Below are 23,265 nucleotides of genomic sequence, written 5' to 3'. Positions count from 1 at the left end.
ACGAAACGAAACTGACGACTGAATCATCTCCATCACACTATTTAACCACTTGGCTGAAGACTTTCCATCAAGTTGTAACACGCAGTGTTACCCAAAATCAAGTCAATGTCTCAAAGTAAAAAGAAAGAGGATTTGCCATAAATATAAAACATTTATTGCATTGGTATTCGCAAATGTGTATAAAATCATCGATTCTGTACACACTTTCTTTGGATCAAATTCTGTCTGAGTAATTACTGCATAGCTATAATCCACACTGGATTAAAACCCCTTTCAATATTTCAGTGAACATGTTACAGCCATAGAAAAAAAGAGCAACATAGGCTAAAGAACATTTATACCTCAAATTTAAATTATACAAGAAAAGCCATACAATGCTTATTGTTTGAATTGTGTAGCTGAAGTGGTCTCCGACATTATTTACAGTGGCTAAGCAGATACATAATAGAAGTGAAGATAAAGAGTGGTTTGATGATACAAAACAAAACACATGGCATACACAGTAGTGTACAAATTGCTGCGGAGGGCATTCACTTGTCTTGCATCTTGTCCAGGATGGGGACGATCATGTCAAACTTGGGTCTCTTGGCCGGGTCTTCGTTCATGCAGAGCCTCATCAGCTTACAGATGTGAGGGGAAATCCCCGGTGGAATGGTTGGCCGCAGACCCTCGAGAGCCACCTGAAACAATGTGGAGGAGAGAGGAGATATACATTGTATTTTATTTTTTATTTCTCCTTTATTTCAACAGGCAAGTCATTACAGTTTTTCACAATTGTTTAAACACATTTTTTGGAACATCAGACACAATGTGCACAATCTGAAACTAATTTACCAACTGCTTAACCAATTCTGCTGAACTCCAAACACATTTCCTGCCTTAGACTCATATTTTCATTCCAAAAACACACATTTTTCACAACACTACACACAATTCTCTATATCTTGCACACTCTTCCTGAATTCTCTCTCATGGTATTCACACAGAACACACTGCCAATCAAATTTCTAAACTCAAAAGGCTTTTGTGCAGTTAGCTATAGAAGGGTCAGAGATGAGCTCCTGTTTGCTGTGATTTACAGTAGACTGCACATTTTGGTACAAATACAGTTTTTGCCGAATACTGTAAACACTAAAAGTGACTGCTATGACCACAGCATCACAACCTCTAACTTTTGTAACTATGCCCTAAACCAAAGCACCAACCCTACAAACACGATTTATGCTTTGCACTGCGTTTGAAATTCTCCAACACACTTCTTGAAAAAAATAAAAATAAATTGAATACCAATCAGTCTAAACCTTAGCACTACAAATAGACCCCAGGTGAGCTCAGCTCCTTTCTGAGACGGTAAGAGTCAGGGGAAGAGCAGGAGAGAGAGTGACAGGAGTTCAAGGACAAAGAAGGCAACAGACAGAGACACATACAACAGGGACACTATAGTGGACCATGTTATAGATCATGGCCTATCAATGAGGTAGCCTGGACAGAGAGTGCAGCCCGACCTGAGTCGCTCCATAATTAGGAGATTTAGACTGGATATCAGGTGATCATTTCCCTGTTGCTTCTCAAAGGATGACATTGAGTGTGATGTTGATGAGGCGATGTGGCCAGACACAAACAGGAGGCGGTATCCATAAAAGGAATCTAACCACCCATTTCCTTACAACACTGTTTTTTTTTACCATTGTTCCCTAATTTTACTGTAATTTTTTTCTTTGTTTATACTGAAACACTGAATTGCTTGAACTGCAGTCCTACCTATTCATTGTGTTTGTTTGAAATGGCAAAATAAACTTTTCTGCAACATGTGTGTTAGCATTTGGCAAAAACAGTAAAGTATTTGTTGTTACTGTAGGTGAAATTGTATGAACATGCAAAGGCATAATTCTACTGATAAAGCATTCATATAGTGTTTTGCATTTATACTATAGTGTTTTTCATTCTGCACACCAGTGTTCAATGAGTGCTAGAAATGTCTAGTCATATGATGTATGTGTGTCATTTGAAATGAAAACACCATTTAGTGAAGAGTTAACATTGTTTTGAGGGTAAAGTGTGCTTTTGCAAGAGAAGTGAAGGATTTTGCATTTTGTGTTTGAATTTTGAAATTTGTGTTTAGGGTTTTGAAAAAGTGAGGTAGTATATCAGGAAATGTGATTAAGCAATTGTGAAAAACTGTAAGCGCAAGTTCCTATTCACAATGGCGGAATGACAAGTGACAAAAGCCACTAAGGGTTAAAGGTGGGGGGGATAAAATACATTAGACATAAAATACAATTTAAGACAACAACCAAAATAGGCAACAGAAAACACAGACAGCAGTTAACAAACAAGTCATGATGAGAGCACAGGCACATACATAGGTGAAATAAGGAATGGAGAAACCCTACAAGATGTGTGAAAATGACATGTGATCGTAGAGTGCAAGGTAAGCCTGTGGGTAAACACTGCGCCCACTTACCTTCATGCCTATCTCCATTTGTGAGAGGTCAGCGAAGGGGACCTCTCTGGTAACCAGCTCCCACAGTAACACGGCAAAGCTCCACATGTCTGCAGATCTTCTGTTGATATCTTCGGGCTTCTTCTGCAGGGCTGAAAAACAAAAGGGGGGCGAGGAAAACCGTTAACATGGCAGCAAGAACTCCTCTGGGTTTGTTTTTGTTCTGTTACATTGGTAACAACATGACGACAGGCTGAACCCAGGATTTAATTATACAGCATGCCCGGCATGTTCCACACTGCATTACTCATGACTTCTAAGGAGGAATTCATTATAGGAGGAGGAAGTAGGCGGAAGAGGAGAACAAGGAGGGATGAAAAATAAAAACAATACCTTCAGGGGCCATCCACGCTGGAGAGTACATACGGCCAGGACACTGGAAGGAGAACTTAGCATCTGCCATGCTCACTCTGGCTGTCATGTCTTCATCAATCTGCAATTGAATAAGCTTGTAACTCATGAACTATCTGGATAGTCAGTGGGACACAATTGATTTTTGTCAAAATCAATTGTGTCAAATAAGTGAATATCTCCTCACGATCCTCTACCTGTTCATACCTGTTTGTGTGCTGAATATCTTTTGTGTCAATACACAGTCTAGAAAACGGGCATGTAAATAATGGGTTTGTAAACAAAGAGGGCCCGCCAAAACTAGCAAGAGTTACATTTACAGAGCCTAGGCTGTGTTTTAACACTTGACTTTTCTTCAGCGCACACACAGGAGAGGAAGCAGATCGTGAGAAGATATTCACTGATTTTGACAAGAAGTGATTTTGACAACAAGCATTCTTCTTGCTGACTCCTCCTTTAACTGTGTGTGTAAGCACCGTGGCAGTAATAGACTTAACATCTTGTAGTTTATAAATGTGGTTTCAGAACAGACAGCAGACCGATGACTCACCATAACATGCTTACTGTTGAGGCAAAGCCGTGAAACCATTGGTTCTAAGGTGTGGAGGAAAGCCATGCCGCTGGCAATGTCCAATGCAAACTTCACTGCTTGGCTTTGGTCGACAACCAGAGCTGAGGTAGAGGAGGGCAAGAAACGAAAAGTTTGTTTAAAAAATGTATATATATTTTAGCCCTTTCTATTTTATACATATACATAAAACGCAAAGACTTACTAGTGCCCTGGTGGAGTATGTTAAAGAGGGATCCGTATGGCATGTAGTGGGTAATGATGATGGGGTGAGGGGATGGAGGTGCCTGACAGGCTCCCAGAACAGGCAGAATGTTTGGATGAGAAAAAATCCTGTGGCAATACAACACAATGTACTTAAATGATATTTTACTATGTAAAAAACAAAACAAAAAGTCAATCATTTCTATCAATCATGAGAGAAGGGAGGGCGTTCTCAGAAGAAGGCTCAAAGAAGAAGAAAAAACCCCATTGCATCAAGAAATGTCTTCCAAGAATGAATGTTATCATACAGCACATTTTTTTAATCATCTGTGGCCCTTTGAAGTTAAGCGGTAGCTGTAGTTTCTCCCTTTGACTATCTTTCATTTTCTGCATCTGAATTGTTCAGCATACTCATCCAAAGTACTTGGTCTTAACAGAGAGAGCAAGAACTGAAGCCAGCACGAGAGCAGACTGCCAAGCTCTTCCAAATGCACACTCACTCACATTCTCTGAATTGGCCTGCACAAACATTTCTCTCATTTTTCTCCTATTAAGGTTTTGTTGTGAGATTCTTATCCGTCACTTATTGAGTGTTTTAATGAAGTCAGTGAGACAAATTCAGCATGACACAATTACGTAAAATAATATGTTTTCCATATGTTCCATGTTTTGCTTTTATTCTGCAATTTATTTTGCTTAATTAGATCTAAGTCAGCTACTTCTGTTTGAATACACATGCCTCCAGTTTGTGAGTTGCTGCTTTAGGGGAAACAGTTAACGCAGCCATAAATATATCAAAGATGATCGGCTGAATACTGAGGTCTTTGAGGGGGCTCTGTTGAACAAGTTCTAACATGCTCGTAAGAGTAGAGTCTTGTCTCACCAAGTTCCTCTATTGAAATCCTCTGCACATACTTTAAATTTCATGTTATGATGTATTTTGTGTGTACTGTGATGGAAGTGGGCTTTGTGGAATTTGTTTTTCACAATAAAAGGCAGAACACAGTAAACAGCTGCAGACTATTTCACAACACAACCAACCAAAACCCATTATGTTTGACCTCAAAAATTAAAACCTCCTCTCTCTATGGTACATAAGATTATTCTGCACAAGTTCTCAGTGACCACTGACCTCAATCGAAATAAACCAAATCAAATATGTCCTTACATTAGCACTTGCGTTAGACTGTACTGTACTGTACCGACTTAGATAAACAGGCTGTGAAGACACTCAAACAGCAGAACTAAATGTATTAGTCTAAGTTCATGCAAGCAAACAGATGGACAGCATCTGAGCCTTTGATGCCCAATGGCAAGCCAGGGCTGACAACATGTCACTATTACGACTAACCAGAAGCCGAGGTTGATAACATACCATAAGTATAATAAAGTAAAATACCAAAAATCTAAACTAAATATTTTTCTACAAATGGCTCTTACACCATCAAATGAGCACCACAAGAAGAACCAGGAAAGCGCCACTATAGCACTCTTTCATTGTAAGCACATTGATATGTAAGTACCTGAGTTTGGGATGCTCCTCGTTGAAGTCTCTGCTCTTCCTGGTGGTCCAGTCTCTCACCTGTAGCACCTTCACAACGATCTCATCCCCCTGCCACCGGCCCTGCCATAACTGTAAACAGAGCACACACAGTCAAGCAAACAACTCGGGGAGCTTGGTATAAAACAACAACGAAATGGACTGACAAAGACCGCAAACTGACCTCTCCGGACTGGTTCTCATTGATCTTTGCCAGGAGCGAGAGCTGCTTATAATCAATACCAGCCTGCTTGTTTAGGGTACCATTACCTGAAAGAGACAAAGTATGAATAATTAAAAAAATGACAAAATTATTTGATTTACTGATTTGTTTTCTTTTCATGAAAATGTCTCTTTTCATGTTAATACTCACGTGGTCTTGTTCGCATGGTTCCCTTCCAGAAAGTTTCCTTATAGGGGACTTTGGTCATACTCTGGCCCAGTTTCTCTGCCTTTTCTAAAAAAACACACACAAAAACAAATCTGGTGGCGATACAATTTATCAATTTATATTTAGCCAACATAGTGATTTTACTTAAATAGGAAACAACCTGTCGGTGTGTTAAAATGCACACCAATGACCTCTGACCTTCAAGCAGCTGCCTTAGATGAGGCTTTCCCTTGTCCAGCGGTGTCTGTCCATATCTGTTACATACACACACCTGGGCACCACTGGCCACCAAGTCCTAAAAAAAGGGCAGCCTGGGTTAAACTTTATAAGGTGCAGATAGGATTTCAAGTATATGTTTTGAACTAAAAACAAAGGTACGTGGAGCACAAGAATTTAAAAAAAGCACCGTAGTGGCCATTTTTCCACAGAAAAGGGTATTTTCAGCCAACAGACTGTGCCAGAAGAATTGGACTATATGTGAATGCGTGTGTACTATACTGTACCTCTGCCACTTCGTCTTGGCCCCAGAAGCAGGCGTAGTGCAGTGGTGTGTTTCCATGCTCGTTGACTGTATTGGGGTCTGCTTTGCACTGAATCAGCTGGCATTTGCGAAAAAAGGTCACATAAAGGAAGAAAAGTGAACAACAAAAGCAAGTCTTCTCTCCTCAGATGGTGTAAACAACAAGGCACACAACAGGTCCAGATCTCACCACCATACTACATCAGAGTGTGTGTGTGAGTACCTTAGCCACGATGTCTCTGTGCCCGTGGCTGGAGGCCAGATGCAGTGGGGTATCATCTCCGCGGTTCATCACGTTGATGCGAGCGCCTCTCATGATGAGCATGTCCACAACACCGCTCCTCCCCTCCCTGCACGCCCAGTGGAGGGGGCTGAAGCCATGGTCATCGCTAAATACAACACAAGACACACAGAGAATGAAGGGCACAGAAGAACTAGATCCCCCCCCAAAATACTTGTTTAAAAAGAAATAATACTTGTTACTATATGGAACGATAACCGGTTTCAAGGTATACCGAGGTATGAAAAAGACAAGGTTTCAATACCGCCATTATCTCTGGCATACCGTTCTAAGGTTTTAGAACACACAGGATGTTAACATACACGTTAATTAATGAATTAATGTTCAGAATATTCCTGCATCATAACCACTGTTACCTAGGAGAAATGTGTAGAAAGTGAGCGTGTCTCTCAAAACCTTGTTGAGCTGCTCACTTAAAGGGCTGCTTTTATTTCAATTTTGTTGAGAATAATTTAATTTATGTTTACCATATATTAATGTTCGGAATGTTGAAAATAGAAAGATATTTAAAAACATTAGATTTTTACCCAGACATTTCAAAATAACACATTTGAGAGGCCAAATCGCTATAATGTGATACCGCTTAACAGTAGTATTTTTTCTTAAGGTTATTATCATACCATCAGAATAGCATAGGGTGCAGATGGGCTCCCTTAACAACTCTGTCTGAGCTGCAACCAGCTGACAAAATCCACTGTGTGTTTATCTCTTTGACACACAGCCACACAGGTTCTCACAAAAGGCTCTATACCTAACAGTCTGTTTTTAGACTAAAGCACATGCTTCCTGCTCACGCTGCTGGCAACCCATTCCCATCTGACGACAGGCCTAGTGATAAATGTGTCTGTGCGAGCCCGGAATGCCTGCTAACATGCGCAAAAGACGCGACGTGCACATAGCAATGCCACAGTCTACAAGGAGCCAAGTTATCACCAACGTGCGGTTGGGTCCCCCTGTGCCTAAAGTGGCTTCTTTACATTGGCTTGACCCTGAGGCAGCTGCTGGGGCTCCTCGCAACTCTGTGCAAAGCCTCAAACTCCACACTCCATTTAACAATACACCTCAGGAGGGCTTATATAGCCTGCCGGGTGAGACCACTGAAGAACCAGCTCACACTGAAGTGAAATAGCAGTTAGTCACTTTCTCTGTCAATTCCTGTCCAGCATTGTGGACAAGACAGTTCACAGCCTGACCAACCCCTGTGTGCTATAAAAAGTAACGGGTTGGAGGGGAAAAAAACTCAGGAATGACAGAGCGGAAAATACACGTTGGAATCCTCAGCTACACATTCTCTGTCTCTCTCTCTCTCTCTTTCCCTGTCTCTTCCGGTGTCATTTGCTCAAATACCAACATAGCTCCTTGGGCAGATCTGCGTTTAAAACAGCATTTAATGTTGCGCTCAGCGGAACACACTACCCAGTGCCTACATTTTGTATTAGAAATGGAGGGGGAAATCATGTTTTCATATTTTCACATGTATTACACATTATTGGATCTTCTAAAGAGAGAGAGAGTAAGAGCGAAAGAGAGAGAGAGAGAGGGGCCTGGACTCACACAGCGAGCCTCTTCAGAGCTACAGCCAAAGCAAAGGCCCTTTAGCATAATGACTGACTGGTCTCTCAGATGTTTACGCGGGACTGCAGTTAGCTGCCTAAGAAGCTCTGTCAGCGAGGGCCTGGCCCTGTATGGAGTTGAGCAGAGGAAATGGTCTTGGCGGTTGCGTGGTTGGCTAGCGGCTCTGCAGGGCCCTCAAAAGTCAACGTCAACAAACTGCACATATATGGCCTGGCCCAAGAATGAGATAACCAGGGTCTTTAGCAGTGAGGTCTTCTAGCTCCGCCCTAGCAAGGAAATGATGTTAACATTCAGTGCTCTGCATATCCTAAACAATTTCAAAACAAACCAACAGGCCCGCAGCTCACTACCATTATAAATTAATCTTATCATTTAGATTCATTTATGTATTTTTCTTAAAGATATATAATTTGAAAACAATTGTGAGAAAGCAAATCTCTTGGTTCTAGAGGACGGGGTGAAATCTTCAAAGTGAATAATTGCATGTGCTACTGATCAACTAAAACACTTCAGCGTTGTAACCTACAGACAGCATGCACTTTTCTAAATCTGGTTTAGGATGAGTTAGAAGTTATATGCTGTTGTCTGAGTCATTCACGTCACTGCACAAACTCCACAAATCGTCCACTGCTTTTAGGTACACACACACACACACACACACACACACACACACACACACACACACACACACACATAAAGTTTTTGTGGATGACATCATACGTAGAAAAATCCAAGAAAAGGGGGTGAAAAAAAAAGCACAAACCCGACTGGAATTACCAAAGCTGGGTGATGCTCTGCATCACGCAGTCGAGAGCTCAATATGGAAACTATTTGACCACCTCTAATGTGCCAGGGATCTCGCTCGAACACACACACACACACACGCGCGCGCGCACGCACGCACGCACGCACGCACGCACGCACGCACGCACACACACACACACACACACACACACACACACACACACACACACTATGCCACATGTGGTAAGTTAAAGTCAACTCCAAATTAAGAAGACTAAATAATTGTATTTTACAGGCTTCACAAGCTACGGCAATACTCTGACATCCCAGAAAAGGTACAGGTCCCATTGTAGACATCTTCAAGGCGTTATACGTTCGTTTGAGTAAAGTGTGCGCTCATATATCCGCTTACCCCAAGTTGAGGTCATTCTCTGTGTTGTCCAACCACAGGCGAACAGCCACTGAGTTGCCTTCTCGACACTGTGTGAAGATGTCATCCATGGTTATACAGTGGGCTGCCTCTCTTGACTGTTTGCTATCTCTTTTGAGATCAGGAACATGTAGCCTGAAAAAAAGGAGTCCAACGAAGAGTTCTCTTAAGTCAAGAGACCATCCCAAACAAAGAAATATAGGCCTGTAACAGATTGTACAAATGATTTTGTCATGCACTGTACATCTTCCAGGGGACTGATAGCAACAAGTAAAAAGACACCACTCACAGTCTTTTAAGGCTAATGTCCTTAATACATACTGTGAAATCAACGTGTAATGCAAAAACCATCAGACGTGAAGTCAGAAGCAAGGCTGTAGTGTGTATGTATTATTTCATTGTAGCCTATCATAACAGTAATGTTAATGGTAGAACAATTTTCAAGTCATTAGTTGTATACTGAGTGTCCAATTTACACCATCTACTCAATTCAAATAATCATAAAGAGCCTGCCACAGTCCAGCAAAATGAAATGTTAAAGTAGGCTAAGTGTCTAAAATTGTTCTACATTCCCAAAGTTCCCCTTGGTTTTATCTTCCTACGTGTAGTCGGATGGGCTGCTGGCCTATTGGATCACTTTGAAATCTATTGTTAAAACGTCAAAAGTCAAGTTCCACAGCAACACTCTCCAGCCACAAAGGGAAACACTGATGTTAAACATAGAAAAACGATCTGAAAAACTCTTACCAGCTGCTTATCGATCGATTTCTTGTCAGTTTTATTTTTCTCCTTTTTTTTTCCTCCTCCGAAAGTCCGCCGTCTCCTCAAATTTAAGGGCAGAGAATAGTCGCTGAAAGTCCACGCCCCGCTCCTCGGAGTAGATGTGGGCTACTGGTGAGGAGGTAGTGGAGCTCCGCTACTGGCAAGCAGTGTCCCGGGACACTCGCACAGCAGCGCCCCCTGCTGGACGCAATGCAACGATGCAACACCCAGCGGCACAGCTACAGTATGTGGCTGAAAATACCAGTCAGGAGGAGGGATGTGGGCGGTTACAAAATATAATTTATTAGCAGTGGTTGAATGAAGCTAAATGCATTAACTTTAGTGCAGTACTAAAGAACACATTCAATAAACTTATATATAGTCAAACTGTGTACCTTTTACTCAGCTTAATTCTTGGCATATGCATTGTCTAAGCCTACTACTTTTTTAGATACAATAAATGTGTCTGACACCATTATTTACTATAGTTACCTTTCAGATTACTGAAATACATAAATCCAGTCAAAAACCATGTATCTCAAATTTGGCGATTTTGTAGTTGTATTTTTCAGTAGGCCTAAACTAAAGGATGTTTTCCTTTATGGGTTGAATAATAACTGTCCTTCTTCTTGACTGAAATACACTTTTTTTAAAGCGAACTTGGGTAAACTGGAAAATGCATCATTGTAAAGCTGAAAACATGGCTGTTTTTCTTACTTTGTGAAAAGTGAGCTCTTCACAGATCACGCTGTTTTCACAGGACAGCGACACTTCCATCATATGATGGTTTTATAGAACATGATGCATGTGTCAAAGGCTTGTTCATGTTATTCTCACTTCATGATTTTTTGAGAATTATACTATAATAAAAGTTTGAGAAGTAAAACAAATTCAACCACAGCATTTTCTGCTGGTTGTCTTGAACTCATTTTTAATAAGGATCACTAAAATTAGATTATTAAAGAAATATGTGTACATTAGTGATATGTAAATATCACCCATTTAGCTGACTCCTACTCATTGGGACATTTTGCAGGTGAGTCAGAACTGAGCATCAAAGTATTCGAAAAATGGACACTTTGTTGATACATCATATAAAATATGCTTCCTGGCAGTATGGATTGTATAATTGACTGTGACTCTGAAGCAGCAGGGTTTCTAAACATGCCCGACTTATGTAGTTTTTACTTTTTTTAAAGTCCTGCAAAAAATAATAACTAAGTCCACCTTTATTTAACAGTATAAAGTGAGGCCTTTGTGTGGTTTATTTTGTGGCCCTATTGCCCAAGCAGGAGTATCAGTGGTTTGAAATGACCATTCTCATACTTGGCCTTAAAAACACAAGTTAACTTCTCTAACCCAAACTTTCACAAGTAATGCTGTTTTTTTTAGATCACTTATCATGGCGTGTCTAGCGCATGGACAGGAAATTATGGGTGGAAAGAGAGAGGTGATGATATATGTGACCAAGGTCAGGAACTGGATTCACACCCACAACAATCAGTATGTGTGCCATACACACCCAATTCAACGCTGTGTAAGAACATTTGGCAGCAGGATGGCTTTTAATGTCAAGAGGTTGTATGGAGCATTTAAGATAAAAGAACAATTTAAGATAAAAGAACAATAATAAGTGAATATTTTAATTTTTATTAGAGGATTATGTAATGTCCGTTTTTCCTGTCACCTTCAGAAAAAGAAATGAACAGCATACTGTGTGTATACTATAGTGTGTCATCATACTGAGCCCGCCTCCCTCCTGAAATTCTAGCCTAGGTCCGGATATGACCCACACTCTAGGCTTACAGGCTGTGTAATGATCCCTGTTCAGCTTTGACTGGCAATTTCACTTTTATCACTAAAATCATCTTTTCACCATCGAAAGCGCACACACACACACACACAATGTTAGAACTTCCTTCTTGTTTTTGCCACGCTGCAGAAAAAAATACTAATTTTACACATCCGATTTTAATGTCTTCATATTTGTTTTTGTTAACATTTCTCACATACTTTGGAACACAATGTCACAAATGACTATATAATACATATATGAATGATTGTTATTGCTATTATGGGAGGGATCACTGGACGATTAAGCTACAATTTAAGATTATTTTCATAATCAAACATGTCATTTACTGTTGAGTCTGAAAATGTCAAACATAATGTCTATCATGTGATAACAGAGTCTATTATGAGGCCTTCGAGTTGCTTATATTGTCACACAAATAGTGATAGCATTTGACTCCATTTTATTAATTTCAATCCTTTAACCATCTATTATTTCCAGTAGTACAGAGATGATGCCATTTGCAGTGGGAGTATAAAGAGACCTATGGCTGACAGTTTGACCCACACTGGGCACCATTACTGGCCTGGTGGTGGGGGAGCCTCAGGGGCTGACAGGGTCCCTGTTGATATAGACGCTGTAGGTGCAGCTAGTGTGGACACAGGTACAGTGACTGGTAAGGACGTCGGTTCAGATGGTGTAAACACAGGCTGAGCCGAGCTCACAGCTTCAATTTGGGCAGCAGCTTTGGGTGGCTGAGACAAGCCCAAGGTCCCAGCCTCGATTTGGCCACCAGCTAACGGCGGCAGAGAAAAGGCCCCTGTATAAGATGGTTCATTTTTTGCGTCTTTAAGAACAGGTGGAACTACTGCTTCAGTCACAGGGGTGAGTGGAATGGCAGCTGACAATTTGAGGTCTGTGGCCATTGTAGATGCCGACACAGCAGCGTTAAGCCCAACTGGACCATCTAGTCCTGGACCATGATCTAGTCCTGCCGGCTTAAAGACTGAACCGTAGTCCACTGGTCCTACGTCAGTCAGTGAAGGAGTTAACGGCTGGGCTGGAGATGAGGTGACGATGGGGGTTTGAGATGCCTCCAAGGCCTCTGTGGTGGGAGGCTCCACGAGCGCAGTGGGGGCTGCTGTTGCTGCTGCTGCCGCCTCGGCTGCCTTGGTCTCCATCTCATCCATGCGGCGCTGCATCATCTTAGGCATCAGCTGCACATAGCTGCCCATCAGCCGGTGGTTGGAGCGGATCAGCTTCCCCGCACAGTTGTCCACACAGCGCTCCTGGACAGACAGCAGAAATCAGAGGTGATGATTGGGTAATAATTATAGTACCTGCTGATGATACAATATGCAGCCAAAAGCATGTGGATGCACTGGACTGACTATCAATCAATGGTAATCTTACAAATTAGGCATACAACAAGAGCTCTTTTTCTCTGTTTCAACATGATGACCTCCAAGCACAAAGCTATGTCAACAGACTGCACCGAGCCCTGTCCTCAAGCCCACACAAAGAACGTCTACAAGCCAGTAGCCTTAAAATGATGTTCCAGTAAGTGAATAGGACAATGACACATTAGGAAGGAGAGCCCATCTAAAAAAGTAAGGCCATTATGACAGCTTACACATAGGGCCTACATGGTTTTGTGTTCGTGCATCTACTTGTCGTCGTATCCTTGCACGTTTAGTGCACAGACAAAAAAGGCAGTTAAAAAGAGACTAAGCACCACAAAAACCATCACATTTAAATGTGTATGTATGTAGATGTGTGTTAACACATAGCTGCCAAACTATATATGATTTCCAATTAGTCATCTTACCTCGTCCATGGTGAGGTTTCTGTAGTTGAAGTTGCTGGTGCATTTCTGGAAGCAGATTTCAGTCATGCGGTTGTAAACCAGGAGGAAATCCCGCAGCTGCCAAAAAAAAGAGACACGATCACTCAAAGCTCAACATTAACGGTTTCTGAATGAGCCCTACGTACAGTAGCATTCAGTGCATAATGTGAACTGACAGTGACTTACGTTTCTCAGTTGTTGTTGGTCAGGCTCCATCGTGATTCCGTATCAAAACGCCGACTGGTTAGCTACAATGCTACCATGTAGAGCAGGGCCAGCTAATGAATCAAGTCAGTTTTCCTGGTCCGTAAGTGGTCTGGGGTCAGTTAAAGCACAACTCCACAAGGAGTCATTTGTATTTCAGCTGTAACGCACCACCAACCGAACTAGAGCATGGACTGATTCAGGCACAGGATTAGAATGGCATGACATTCACATGCGAGCTGCCATTTTTGTGACGAAGATCGTCTACGGGCGAAGAGCTTCACTCGTGGAAAAAAAAGAGGAATCCATTTCCGGTTGCCAAAACAGGTTTTATTTTCAGCATTTCAACGAAGTGATGTTGAACATTCTGTTCGCTTGCGTCAAGTTTCATACATAAATGGTATTCAAGCATGTTTAACACACCTGTTCTGAAATAGAGGTGCATGCAAATCTCGGCAGGGCCAGAATCAGTGAGGAAGAAGAGAAATGAAAAGAAGGAGAAGACTATAGGCTACTGGAGAGAGAAGGAGGGTCAGAGCAGAATAATGCCACAGAAAGACATGAACAAACAAGTGAAGGAGAAGAGGGGAAGGAGGAAATTAATGTGAGGGATGAAGAGGAGGTTTCAGACTCAGACAGGGGGACAGAAGCAGGAAGTGATCAGCAGGCATGACAGGTAGGCAGAGGGTCTTACTGCAGTCCAAGCCTTAACTACTGCATTTGTATTCTCCTTCCATATACATTCCACTGCAGTAGCATAATGTCACTCAAAATAATATGTTACTGTTATTGCCTGTTTTCTGTTGTAGCCATGTGTTATAGGTTAAGCTTATAGATGGTATATAATGTATGATGTAAGCTATGTAGGCTAAAGATTTACAAATGTCTTATTTTATCAGAAATTATGATCAAACTTAAGGTAAAACAAATTGAAGGAGAGACACACTCTGAAACTGCAGATAATTCAGATGATAAATCATTTCAATTTGCCAGTCTGTTTCTTTCTGTCTTTTTTGATAGGCTTATATCAACATGCAAAGGGGATGCAGCATTTCAGCCTCATTTATAGAAATGTACATACATATGGGGATTCCCTCTAAAAACTTTCTATTTAAATTTTGGAGGCGTTCGGTTGAGGGGAGGACATCACTTGAAGGGAGAGAGGACACCACTTTCCGGTTAGAAATACAGTATATCAGTGTGTTAGCCACTGAGCTAACCAAAGTTTATGGAAGTAGAGAGGCAACTGCTCTTTGCTCTGGGCCCGCGAAGTAGCAGTGAGGGGCTTGGGTGGAGCTTAGACCTGAGTCTTCTGTTTACAAAACAATACAAAACAAATGTTACCATGTAAAATAATAGAGTTAGAGAGAGGAAGGCTGTGCAGATCAACACACCACCACATATTCTAGTGGGGCAGAAGTGATCATTGAGAGGGATTATTATCTAGCTTTAAACTCAGTTAGGTTGGATGGAGAGCGTCTGTGAACAGCAATTTCCATGTCTTTCCAGAGATTCTCAATTGGTTTTAGGTCTAGACTTTGACTGGGACATTCTAACACATGCATATGACTTGCATCCCCACAGCATGACACCACCATGTTTCAAGGTGGGGATGGAGTGTTCAGGGTGATATGCAGTGTTAGTGTTTTAGCCACACACAGCGTTTTGCATTCAGGCCAAACACTTCAGGTTTGGTCTCTTCTGATCAGAGCACCTTCCACTAACCCTCGCTACAAGCTATGTGGGGAACACAGCAAACATGTGGAGGAAGGTGCTCCAGTCAGATGAGAAGTTTTTGGACGGAATGCAAAATGCTATGTGTGGCAGAAAACTAACACTGCACATCACCCTGAACACACCATCCCCACAGTGAAACATGTGGGTAGCAGTATCATGCTGTGGGGATGCTTCTCTTCAGCAGGGATAGGGAAGCTGGTCAGAGTCAATGGGGAGATGGATGGAGCCAAATACAGGTCAATCTGGGAAGAAAACCTTTTAGAGTCTGCAAAAGACTTGAGGCTGGGGCAGAGGTTCACCTTCCAGCAGGACAACAACCCTAAATGCATCGAGATCTATTATGGAATGTTTACTTTAGATCAAAGCATATTCATGAGTAAGAATGGCCCAGTCAAAGTCCAGACCTAAATCCAGTTGAGAATATCTGGAAATACTTGAACATTTGTGTTCAAAGATGCTCTCCATCCACTGACTGAGCTTGAGTTATTTTGCAAAGAAGAATGGGCAAAAATGTCAGTGTGTAGATGTGCAAAGCTGGTAGAGACATACCCTAAAAGACTTGCAGCTGTAATTGCAGCGAAAAGTTGTTTCAATTGACTCAGGGAGGCTGAATACTTTGGCACGCCACCCTTTTCAGTTTTTTATTATATAACAAATTGAAAACCATTTATCATTTTCATTCCACTTCACAATTGTGGGCCACTGTGTGTTGGTCTATCACATAAAATCCCAATAGAATACATTTACGCATGCGGTTGTAATGTGACAAAATGTGTAAAAGTTCAAGGGGTATCAATACGTTTGAAAGCCACTGTGTGTTGTTTCCCTGTATGTCTGCGGTCACAGTTAGATTAAGACAAAAATGCTTGAGGCCAAAAATGAATCCATATGGAGAAGTAGGGGAGAATGGGGTAAGTAGGCACACTTTTTACTCTAGTGAGAATTGCTTATCACCTAAACATCTTTCAATAGTCATTCCTACATTAAATTGAAGCTTAAGGTGTTGGCTTGAAATGTGTACCCCTCACTTTTTCTAACTTATTGCAATAAAGAAGAAATTAATCATCAAAGACACCCATACACATTGTGACAACCAACCCCATTAAGGGGTCGGTTGCCAAACACTATGGGGTTGTTTGTCACAATGTTATCTTAATGGGAATAATCTTAAAAAGAAGGCAAGAAAGTAGAACTAAATTTGTAAGTTTAATTGCATTGTCAAGTTGACAAATAGGCCTACATAACTTAATGTAGCCTTGGCAGCTGGTCTAGTTTGGGATGCACTGGGTTGTTTTGATTTTGTTGCCCTTTTTTCTTTTGCATGCTAGCTGCCTTTTCCTGCTCTATTCTTTCCTTCTCTGGAGTGTCAGTGAGGATACAGATTGACAATTTATTCCGTTATTTTCTGGCTGCAGCCTTGAGATAACATGTGACAACCAACCCCCCAAAAAATATGACGACCAACCCCAACTTGAATTTCTTGCTAGCATCAAGGCCAACAACCATCTGACAACTAATTAGCTTGCTAAAAACAATCTAAACTATAGCTTACCCTTCACACTTTGTATGGGTAACAAGTGTTTTGTTATAAACCCATTGTGTAAAAGCCTAGAAGAAAAATACTGAGGAGCTAAATATTTTCAATTTGACATGAAAAACACAAACAGTCGTCTCACCTCAAATTCAGCAGTCTAACTCAAAGGAATACTGACCACTGATCCCAATTCTGGATATTTACATACCAAAATTTCACAGACAGCGCCTTCTGGTTCCGAGATATAACGATTGTGACAACCAACCCGTGTGACAAATTACCCCGTTCTCCCCTAGCCACTGGAAATCTGTCAAATAATGGCTGGTGTACTGGAGGCCTCTGACTGCTGAGTTCACTTAGTTCAGCAGGAAATGGCAGCAAATGATCATATCCTTCTTGAGTGAGGATTGCAGTTAGGGAAATGATCATTAAAGCAGATGGCACATTTGCTCATAAGTGCAATAGATCATAAAGCTAATCACCATTATCATAACTTTGACGTGGAAGAATCCAATGTGGTTGGCATTTACACTGCACTATGTCCATGTGTGTGTGTGGGGGGAGGGGGAGGCTTTACTTACATCCCACTTACAGCTTTCCACTTTTGACTATTTACATATTAATTTTCACAAGTGCATAAAGTCAAGTTCATTTATTAAAGAAAACAAGTATCGCCTGGAGGCTTGGCCATCGCCTACGGCATGGAAAACACATGTCATGTTTTCCCCCCATTACACCTTTCTGTGAGAAATCTGTTGATGTCTGATTAAGAAACATCAAAGCAGTGAAACATCTTCCATGTCCTGTGATCGTTTGATGCTTTCCTTGTCTTTCGCAAGAAAATTGAACATTTCCACGGGGCCCTTGACCTCTAAATGTCACACACAAGAGTTTCCTTGTCTCTTTTACATCCTGTGCACACAAATGTACACCTTTTGTTCCTCTGTTGCTCATTGTGTGGAGTTCGAGAGGGAGCATTTTTATTTTGCTCAAAAACCTGTTGAATATCGAAGATGACATCGCTTTTAATTCTTGAAGAGTAAAAACACACAGGAATAGATAATGGCTTTTATTGGCTTCATTTCAGGTGGCCTAGTCAGTTCCAAGCAGTTCAAAACACAAAATAAAACAGTCTTAATGATATCTCTGGCTAATCTTGTTCCACACTATCATGGCTAAAGCTTCTAAAGAAATGATCTGTGTCACTCTGAGTGGCCGCTACCACCTCTAAAAGCTGCGTGCATACACTCCCGTTATTACTATAATCGTGTCTGTCTTTTCTTCCCTCGCTCTCTTGCGCTCCTATCCAAACTGTGCTCAGTCCGTTATCCTCCCTTATTATTCCTTCCCAACCTGCATTCTCCCTGTCCATGCTTATGGCCCTTTCTCTCTCCATCTCCTCTGTCTCTTGTGCTATCTGTTGACTGTTCAGGTAGATGCTGCTGTGGGAAACCATGGTGGAGGTGTCTCTGGGAGGAAGGTGAGCGTCTATGTCGGCTTCCTCCACCTCCAGGAAAGTGCTGCTCCCCGGGGGGGTGAGTTGGACGGGCGGCTGATCCGGAAGTTTGTTTAGTCTCCGAGCGTTGCCCTGCTGTTGCCGATTCTTCTTCTTCTTGTGTTTGTTCGCCAACTTCAGATCCAGCGAGGCATAATTCAGGTCAGTCTCTAAATGCTGCTTTCAGACAAAAGAGACAGAATTGTGTTCGATGAAATGGTGTTTTGTAGGTCTTTCAAAGGGAACGTTCAGTTTTTTTTAAAGTGCCAGGGTTGTATGAGGTACTTGCAGTGCAGTTCATAGTATCACTTCGCCCAATCAGCTTTTGAATTAGCCGGGTAGCTCTGGTTACGAACAGCCGATTGGTGTAGTGATACGCTGCACTGCACCGGCATGAGCTGGCGTTGTAATACATGGCTGAAAAATATATCTCAGTTGAGCATACAATTGAACAGATTTTTTTTTTTCTAGGGAAGCATTTATATAGCCTGACAACGCCCGCCTACCTACTTCCGCTCAATTTTCACTCCACTTTAGTAGTCAGTCTGGGTCCACGGTATATTCGCGGGTTTTCTCCGACAGATTTTTACTGGTCCAATCAGCGAACAGAGGGAGTGGCTGAAAACAATGACGTTGAGGTCATGCACGCGTTTCAGTTGTAGTCAGAAGCCGGCGCATGACATACGTCAAAACCAAATGTTATGCGATTGGTTGGCAGATTCAGAGTGGCACTGGGCAGATCCAATAGTTTTAAACTTCAACAGACACCCGCCTTCAAGTAAGTTAACGTTTGTCAATTGAGCAATTTCAGACCTTCTGTACAAATGAAATGAGGTACGATGGTCTAGTAGGACCAGGCTAGCATTTATATAAATAAATAAATAAAAAAAGATAAAAAAACTTTTTTCTTCTCTCCCTTTCTGCAACAGTACGAGGCTGACTCCTTCTACAGCGACATCTCCCCAACACTCTTTATGTGACTGCACTGATCACCATCTCAATAAGATATACCCCACTTCAAAAATACTGAACTATTCCTTTAACATCAGTAAACCAAAATGTTACATTGCTATGCACCTTTTAAACAAACACAATACAAATGATAAGGCAGGCCCGTTTGGCTGTCGCTTTGCAGGTTTTTCTGTAAACCAGGTTTATTTTTAGAACGTTTGGGGCTTAATGTATATTGCTTCACAGTTGCATTGACCACAATGTCTATGGTGTCAGCTGCCTTCCGTTTTGAAAGCAAATCAGCATGGTTTGCGAGTGTATTTTGACACAAAATGCTTACACGTATATATTTAGTTTCGGTGTGAATGTGACAACAAATGTACTAAAATACCTTCATTCACAAAATATATGAAGAGATTTAGAATATGGCTAAACATCGTCAACAACTCAGCCCATTTTTATACCTTTGGTACACACACATATTATATTCACTACATTACGTGCAATGTCCAAATATTCAGAGAGGTCAAACCATTTATTCATCCCAGTATGTAGTTCCAGGTAAACACATGTGCAAGTGGGTGAAAAATTAACCCAGCTCACAGGAACATTTTAAATTTCTAAATGATACACATGCTATTAAATTGAAATAACATACATTCTACGTTAAATAATGGAAAACTGTAAGAAATACATCCACGCAAATGTGGAAAGCTCCAAATGTGGAACTTCCAGTGAGGCATTGGAGAGAGTGAGAAACAACATGCTGTGAGAAACAATTACCTTCGTATGATTTCTTTTGTGTTGCATGGTCATCATCTCATAGCAATCCTCCAAAGAACCTGAACAAATAAAACGCAGGATGAGGTCATTTGTAATTCTCATTTATATTTATTATTCACAGTTTTTATTAACAGCATTATACGTGCACATTCATCACATACACGGAAAATAGAATAATCAAAAGGCTCCTCTACTTACTGAAAAAGAAATTGCCAGTTTATTTTTATTTATGGGTTTACATGAAGTGACACCTGCATGCAATTGAACCAAATGTTTTCTCATCACACTTTGAATGTTTCTCAAACTTGCCAAATGGCAGTATCAAAAATGAAAATGAAGAAAATGGAAACAATTAGGTTTTGACAATTTTTTTTATTTTCAAATTTCGGTTCACAGCGCACGCCTCATGAACATAATTGTTGTGACACACTGACATTCGAAGAAAAGGTGCAATGATTGTTTTTAAAAAAGGTGAGAGAATGGCGGCACACTCACCTCTTTCTGTGCTGATGTTGCCATAGATTGGATTTTCCTGTTGCTCATGATGATTGTGGGCATTTTCCTGACCCTCGTGTCGATCTGGGCCATGAAAATAATATCCTTCGTTCTGTGATTGGCTACAACAAGTAATGAGGCAATTTTACAATTTGTTACTTCCATAAGATGACATTTGTACATAGAAAAGAAAATGGAAATGTTGGACCACCTATTATTACTGACTACAAAATAAGAGGCATAGAACAGAGTGATTTCTTAGCTGATGGGCACCGCACACAAGTTTAGGTCGTATTAAAAATGTATTACCTTTCCCCGTCATTAACTTGTACGAAGCAGCACTCGTATGTGTCTGTACGAAAACAAATATTCAGAAATGTATAGAATGTCCTGTTTGTAAAAGCTGATTTACAAAAGCAAAATAATATGTTAGAAAAGAGAGTTATTACCATACCTACGCACAAAGTGGCTCTTCGTCTGATGCACAGGATGACATTGAGACACAAAGAGATCATCAAGGCCACGGATAGCAGGGCCAAACCTACGACTTCAAATTCACAAGCTAAAAGACATCAACAACTGACTGTTAACACCCGGGGAATTGTCTCAAAAAAGGGACACATTTGTAGAATTTTAGTTTGTTTTATTATCAGCCATTACTTAATTTGTAGGCTACAGTATTCCCCATCTGTATGTCTCTATAACAAACAGAAATAATTACACTTTTTTAGAAACGTGGCATCGGTTTTACGCCAGTGATAAACAAACATGCAACCAAATGTTTCAAAACTACTGGACAATTACAATCCCATACTTTTGACATGAGAAACTTTGGTTGGAAAAACACAGACAGTCACAGCTAAAGTATACGGTGGCCATTGCAATTTTACTTACTACTTATCCTACTATGTAATCTACTGTGTGTGCTACTGCAAAAGAAACACATTGTGTTTTTTTTTTTTAAATAAATAGTTCTAGAGGCTAGATTGTGATCTCTAAACAACCACTGTTTTTATACGTATTGAACCAATTTCAGCCTAACAGTAAATTCACGTCACAGGAAATTCATTCTTCCTGTTGTTATCACAGTATTTTAATTTAATTTGAATTTACCTGTAAGGATAATGAATAATTTAGTTAAAAAGTGTCACAAGTGTGCCATACATGGAATGATAATTCTATGAAGTGTGGCACAAGAAAGCAAGGTCTTGTGTGGATGAATGCGAAGCAGATACTACAAAGACACATATACATTACACTATACTAACAACTTAGTTTTTTGTCATTCTCCACTCCTTACTTTCCCTACCATACACTTCTAGAGAAGATTAAGCTTTTCCTTTCTTTTTTTTGTTTAAAGCTAAATTCTACTAAGGAATATTTACACAAACATGTACAGTTTTAGCAATATAATATAGTTTGAAAATCTGAACATTATTTTTGGAAAGTTCAAAAAGTTGTTCTGATCCTACCTGTCATATTCCAGCCGTCTTGGACAAAAGGTTTTGTCAGTCTGACAAGATTGCTTTTGAGCTACGGGGCATCACAGTGTTCAGTCGGTGAGTTGTGCTACACTGTAGTCTATTTTTACTTCGCCTTAGTTACCCCTCTTATCACTGTGCTTTGAAAACTGCCTGCTCTTCAGTTACAAACAGGAAGCAATGTAACCTCATTGTGAGGCACCCATTCGCGATACCATTGTGAGATACAATACACTTTCACTCAGATTACCGTGCAACTGTCTAAAGATGGCAATGCTTTATAAACATCTGTTGGTGTTGGCAACTGTATATATAGATCTAGTATATATAGATATAGATGTATATAGATCTCAAATATAACAATGCAGAAACGGATAAAAAGAAAAAAACATTTCACTCTAAAAAGACAGAATATTTATACTCAATTTGTCAGCTTGAATATGTTTTAATTCATTAATGTCACATTAACCCCTCATATTACGCCTAATAAACTGATTCTGTACCTAAAACCTAGTTCTAACCCTTAAATAATACACTTGTGGTGACTGTTTTTCCAGTTCCAACATACAAGCGATTCCCCAAAATGCCACGAATAGCAGACACAGGTGTAACATTGGTTTGAGTACAGCCCTTTATACTTGATATGGGTTGTATGTGTGCACAAGGCTGCAGAGCTACAATATGTGTATCAACAATTTATATCTTGCAAACACACAGTACATTGTGGTTTTGCTACTGTGGTCGGAAAATCAGACGAAAACAAAAATGCAGGCTTCTCAGTACAGCTAAATGCAAGAGTGTGTATGTGTGTGCATGTATACTTATGTACATTTTTCACACTTAATTAAACCTTCAAATCAAATAATGAAATGTCAAAGTTAATTAGCAAAGAACTGATAAACGGGAATTAATAAATATAAACCATTAAATGGTACAACATATATAAAATGCTATATTGTTAACATTCCAACACCCATTTCCTATCGCTGAGTTTAATGGTATATATTGGCTGTTATGCCTTATACCGATTTAGCCCATGTGGTCTGTGGTTAAAGTCC

At 40.6% G+C, this 23,265-nt stretch overlaps 3 protein-coding genes across 4 annotated transcripts; all 3 read right to left on the bottom strand.

Moving 5' to 3' along the window:
• Window positions 1–131: 131 nt before the first annotated feature.
• ilk (integrin-linked kinase) lies at window positions 132–10,010 on the bottom strand. Of its 2 annotated transcripts, none has more exons than XM_080040411.1 (13): window positions 9,875–10,010; window positions 9,110–9,262; window positions 6,301–6,466; window positions 6,061–6,156; window positions 5,756–5,852; window positions 5,540–5,623; window positions 5,351–5,436; window positions 5,150–5,259; window positions 3,628–3,755; window positions 3,405–3,526; window positions 2,837–2,936; window positions 2,465–2,595; window positions 132–680 (listed from the first exon to the last, which is right to left on the bottom strand). In XM_080040411.1, the coding sequence occupies exons 2-13, from the start codon at window positions 9,196–9,198 to the stop codon at window positions 531–533; spliced, it is 1,359 nt and encodes a 452-aa protein (XP_079896537.1). In that variant the 5' UTR covers window positions 9,199–9,262; window positions 9,875–10,010; the 3' UTR covers window positions 132–530. The 2 variants fall into 2 exon arrangements, with proteins under 2 accessions (XP_079896537.1, XP_079896538.1); XM_080040412.1 differs by having other exon boundaries at window positions 9,110–9,331; window positions 9,875–9,989.
• Window positions 10,011–11,564: 1,554 nt separating this feature from the next.
• On the bottom strand, window positions 11,565–13,975 carry timm10b (translocase of inner mitochondrial membrane 10 homolog B (yeast)). The gene is made up of 3 exons (XM_080041298.1): window positions 13,714–13,975; window positions 13,510–13,605; window positions 11,565–12,970 (listed from the first exon to the last, which is right to left on the bottom strand). The coding sequence occupies exons 1-3, from the start codon at window positions 13,741–13,743 to the stop codon at window positions 12,260–12,262; spliced, it is 837 nt and encodes a 278-aa protein (XP_079897424.1). The 5' UTR covers window positions 13,744–13,975; the 3' UTR covers window positions 11,565–12,259.
• Window positions 13,976–18,127: 4,152 nt separating this feature from the next.
• Window positions 18,128–22,290, bottom strand: LOC307260925 (uncharacterized protein). The gene is made up of 6 exons (XM_080041300.1): window positions 22,199–22,290; window positions 21,181–21,288; window positions 21,036–21,078; window positions 20,727–20,848; window positions 20,232–20,290; window positions 18,128–18,674 (listed from the first exon to the last, which is right to left on the bottom strand). Exons 1-6 carry the CDS (start codon window positions 22,203–22,205, stop codon window positions 18,153–18,155), a joined length of 861 nt encoding a protein of 286 aa, XP_079897426.1. The 5' UTR covers window positions 22,206–22,290; the 3' UTR covers window positions 18,128–18,152.
• Between the last annotated feature and the right edge of the window lie 975 nt (window positions 22,291–23,265).

The sequence above is a fragment of the Ammodytes marinus genome (genome assembly GCF_949987685.1).
Source record: "Ammodytes marinus genome assembly, chromosome: 14".
Taxonomy (NCBI): domain Eukaryota; kingdom Metazoa; phylum Chordata; class Actinopteri; order Uranoscopiformes; family Ammodytidae; genus Ammodytes; species Ammodytes marinus.
The sequence above is the reverse complement of the archived record's forward strand: the minus strand, read 5'-3'. Positions and strand labels throughout refer to the sequence as shown.

Excerpts from the sequence above, each read along its gene's own strand:
- ilk (XM_080040411.1), bottom strand. The coding sequence starts at position 9,198 with ATGGATGACATCTTCACACAGTGTCGAGAAGGCAACTCAGTGGCTGTT. Across the intron at positions 6,467-9,109 it reads GAGAATGACCTCAACTTGGG|CGATGACCATGGCTTCAGCC; the intron begins GTAAGCGGATAT and ends TGTTGTATTTAG. Across the intron at positions 3,756-5,149 it reads GAGGAGCATCCCAAACTCAG|GATTTTTTCTCATCCAAACA; the intron begins GTACTTACATAT and ends GTATTGCCACAG.
- timm10b (XM_080041298.1), bottom strand. The coding sequence starts at position 13,743 with ATGGAGCCTGACCAACAACAACTGAGAAAC. Across the intron at positions 13,606-13,713 it reads ACCAACAACAACTGAGAAAC|CTGCGGGATTTCCTCCTGGT; the intron begins GTAAGTCACTGT and ends TTTTTTTGGCAG. Across the intron at positions 12,971-13,509 it reads GAAACCTCACCATGGACGAG|GAGCGCTGTGTGGACAACTG; the intron begins GTAAGATGACTA and ends CTGTCTGTCCAG.
- LOC307260925 (XM_080041300.1), bottom strand. Across the intron at positions 20,291-20,726 it reads CAACATCAGCACAGAAAGAG|GTTCTTTGGAGGATTGCTAT; the intron begins GTGAGTGTGCCG and ends TTATTTGTTCAG. Across the intron at positions 18,675-20,231 it reads ACAAAAGAAATCATACGAAG|CATTTAGAGACTGACCTGAA; the intron begins GTAATTGTTTCT and ends GTCTGAAAGCAG.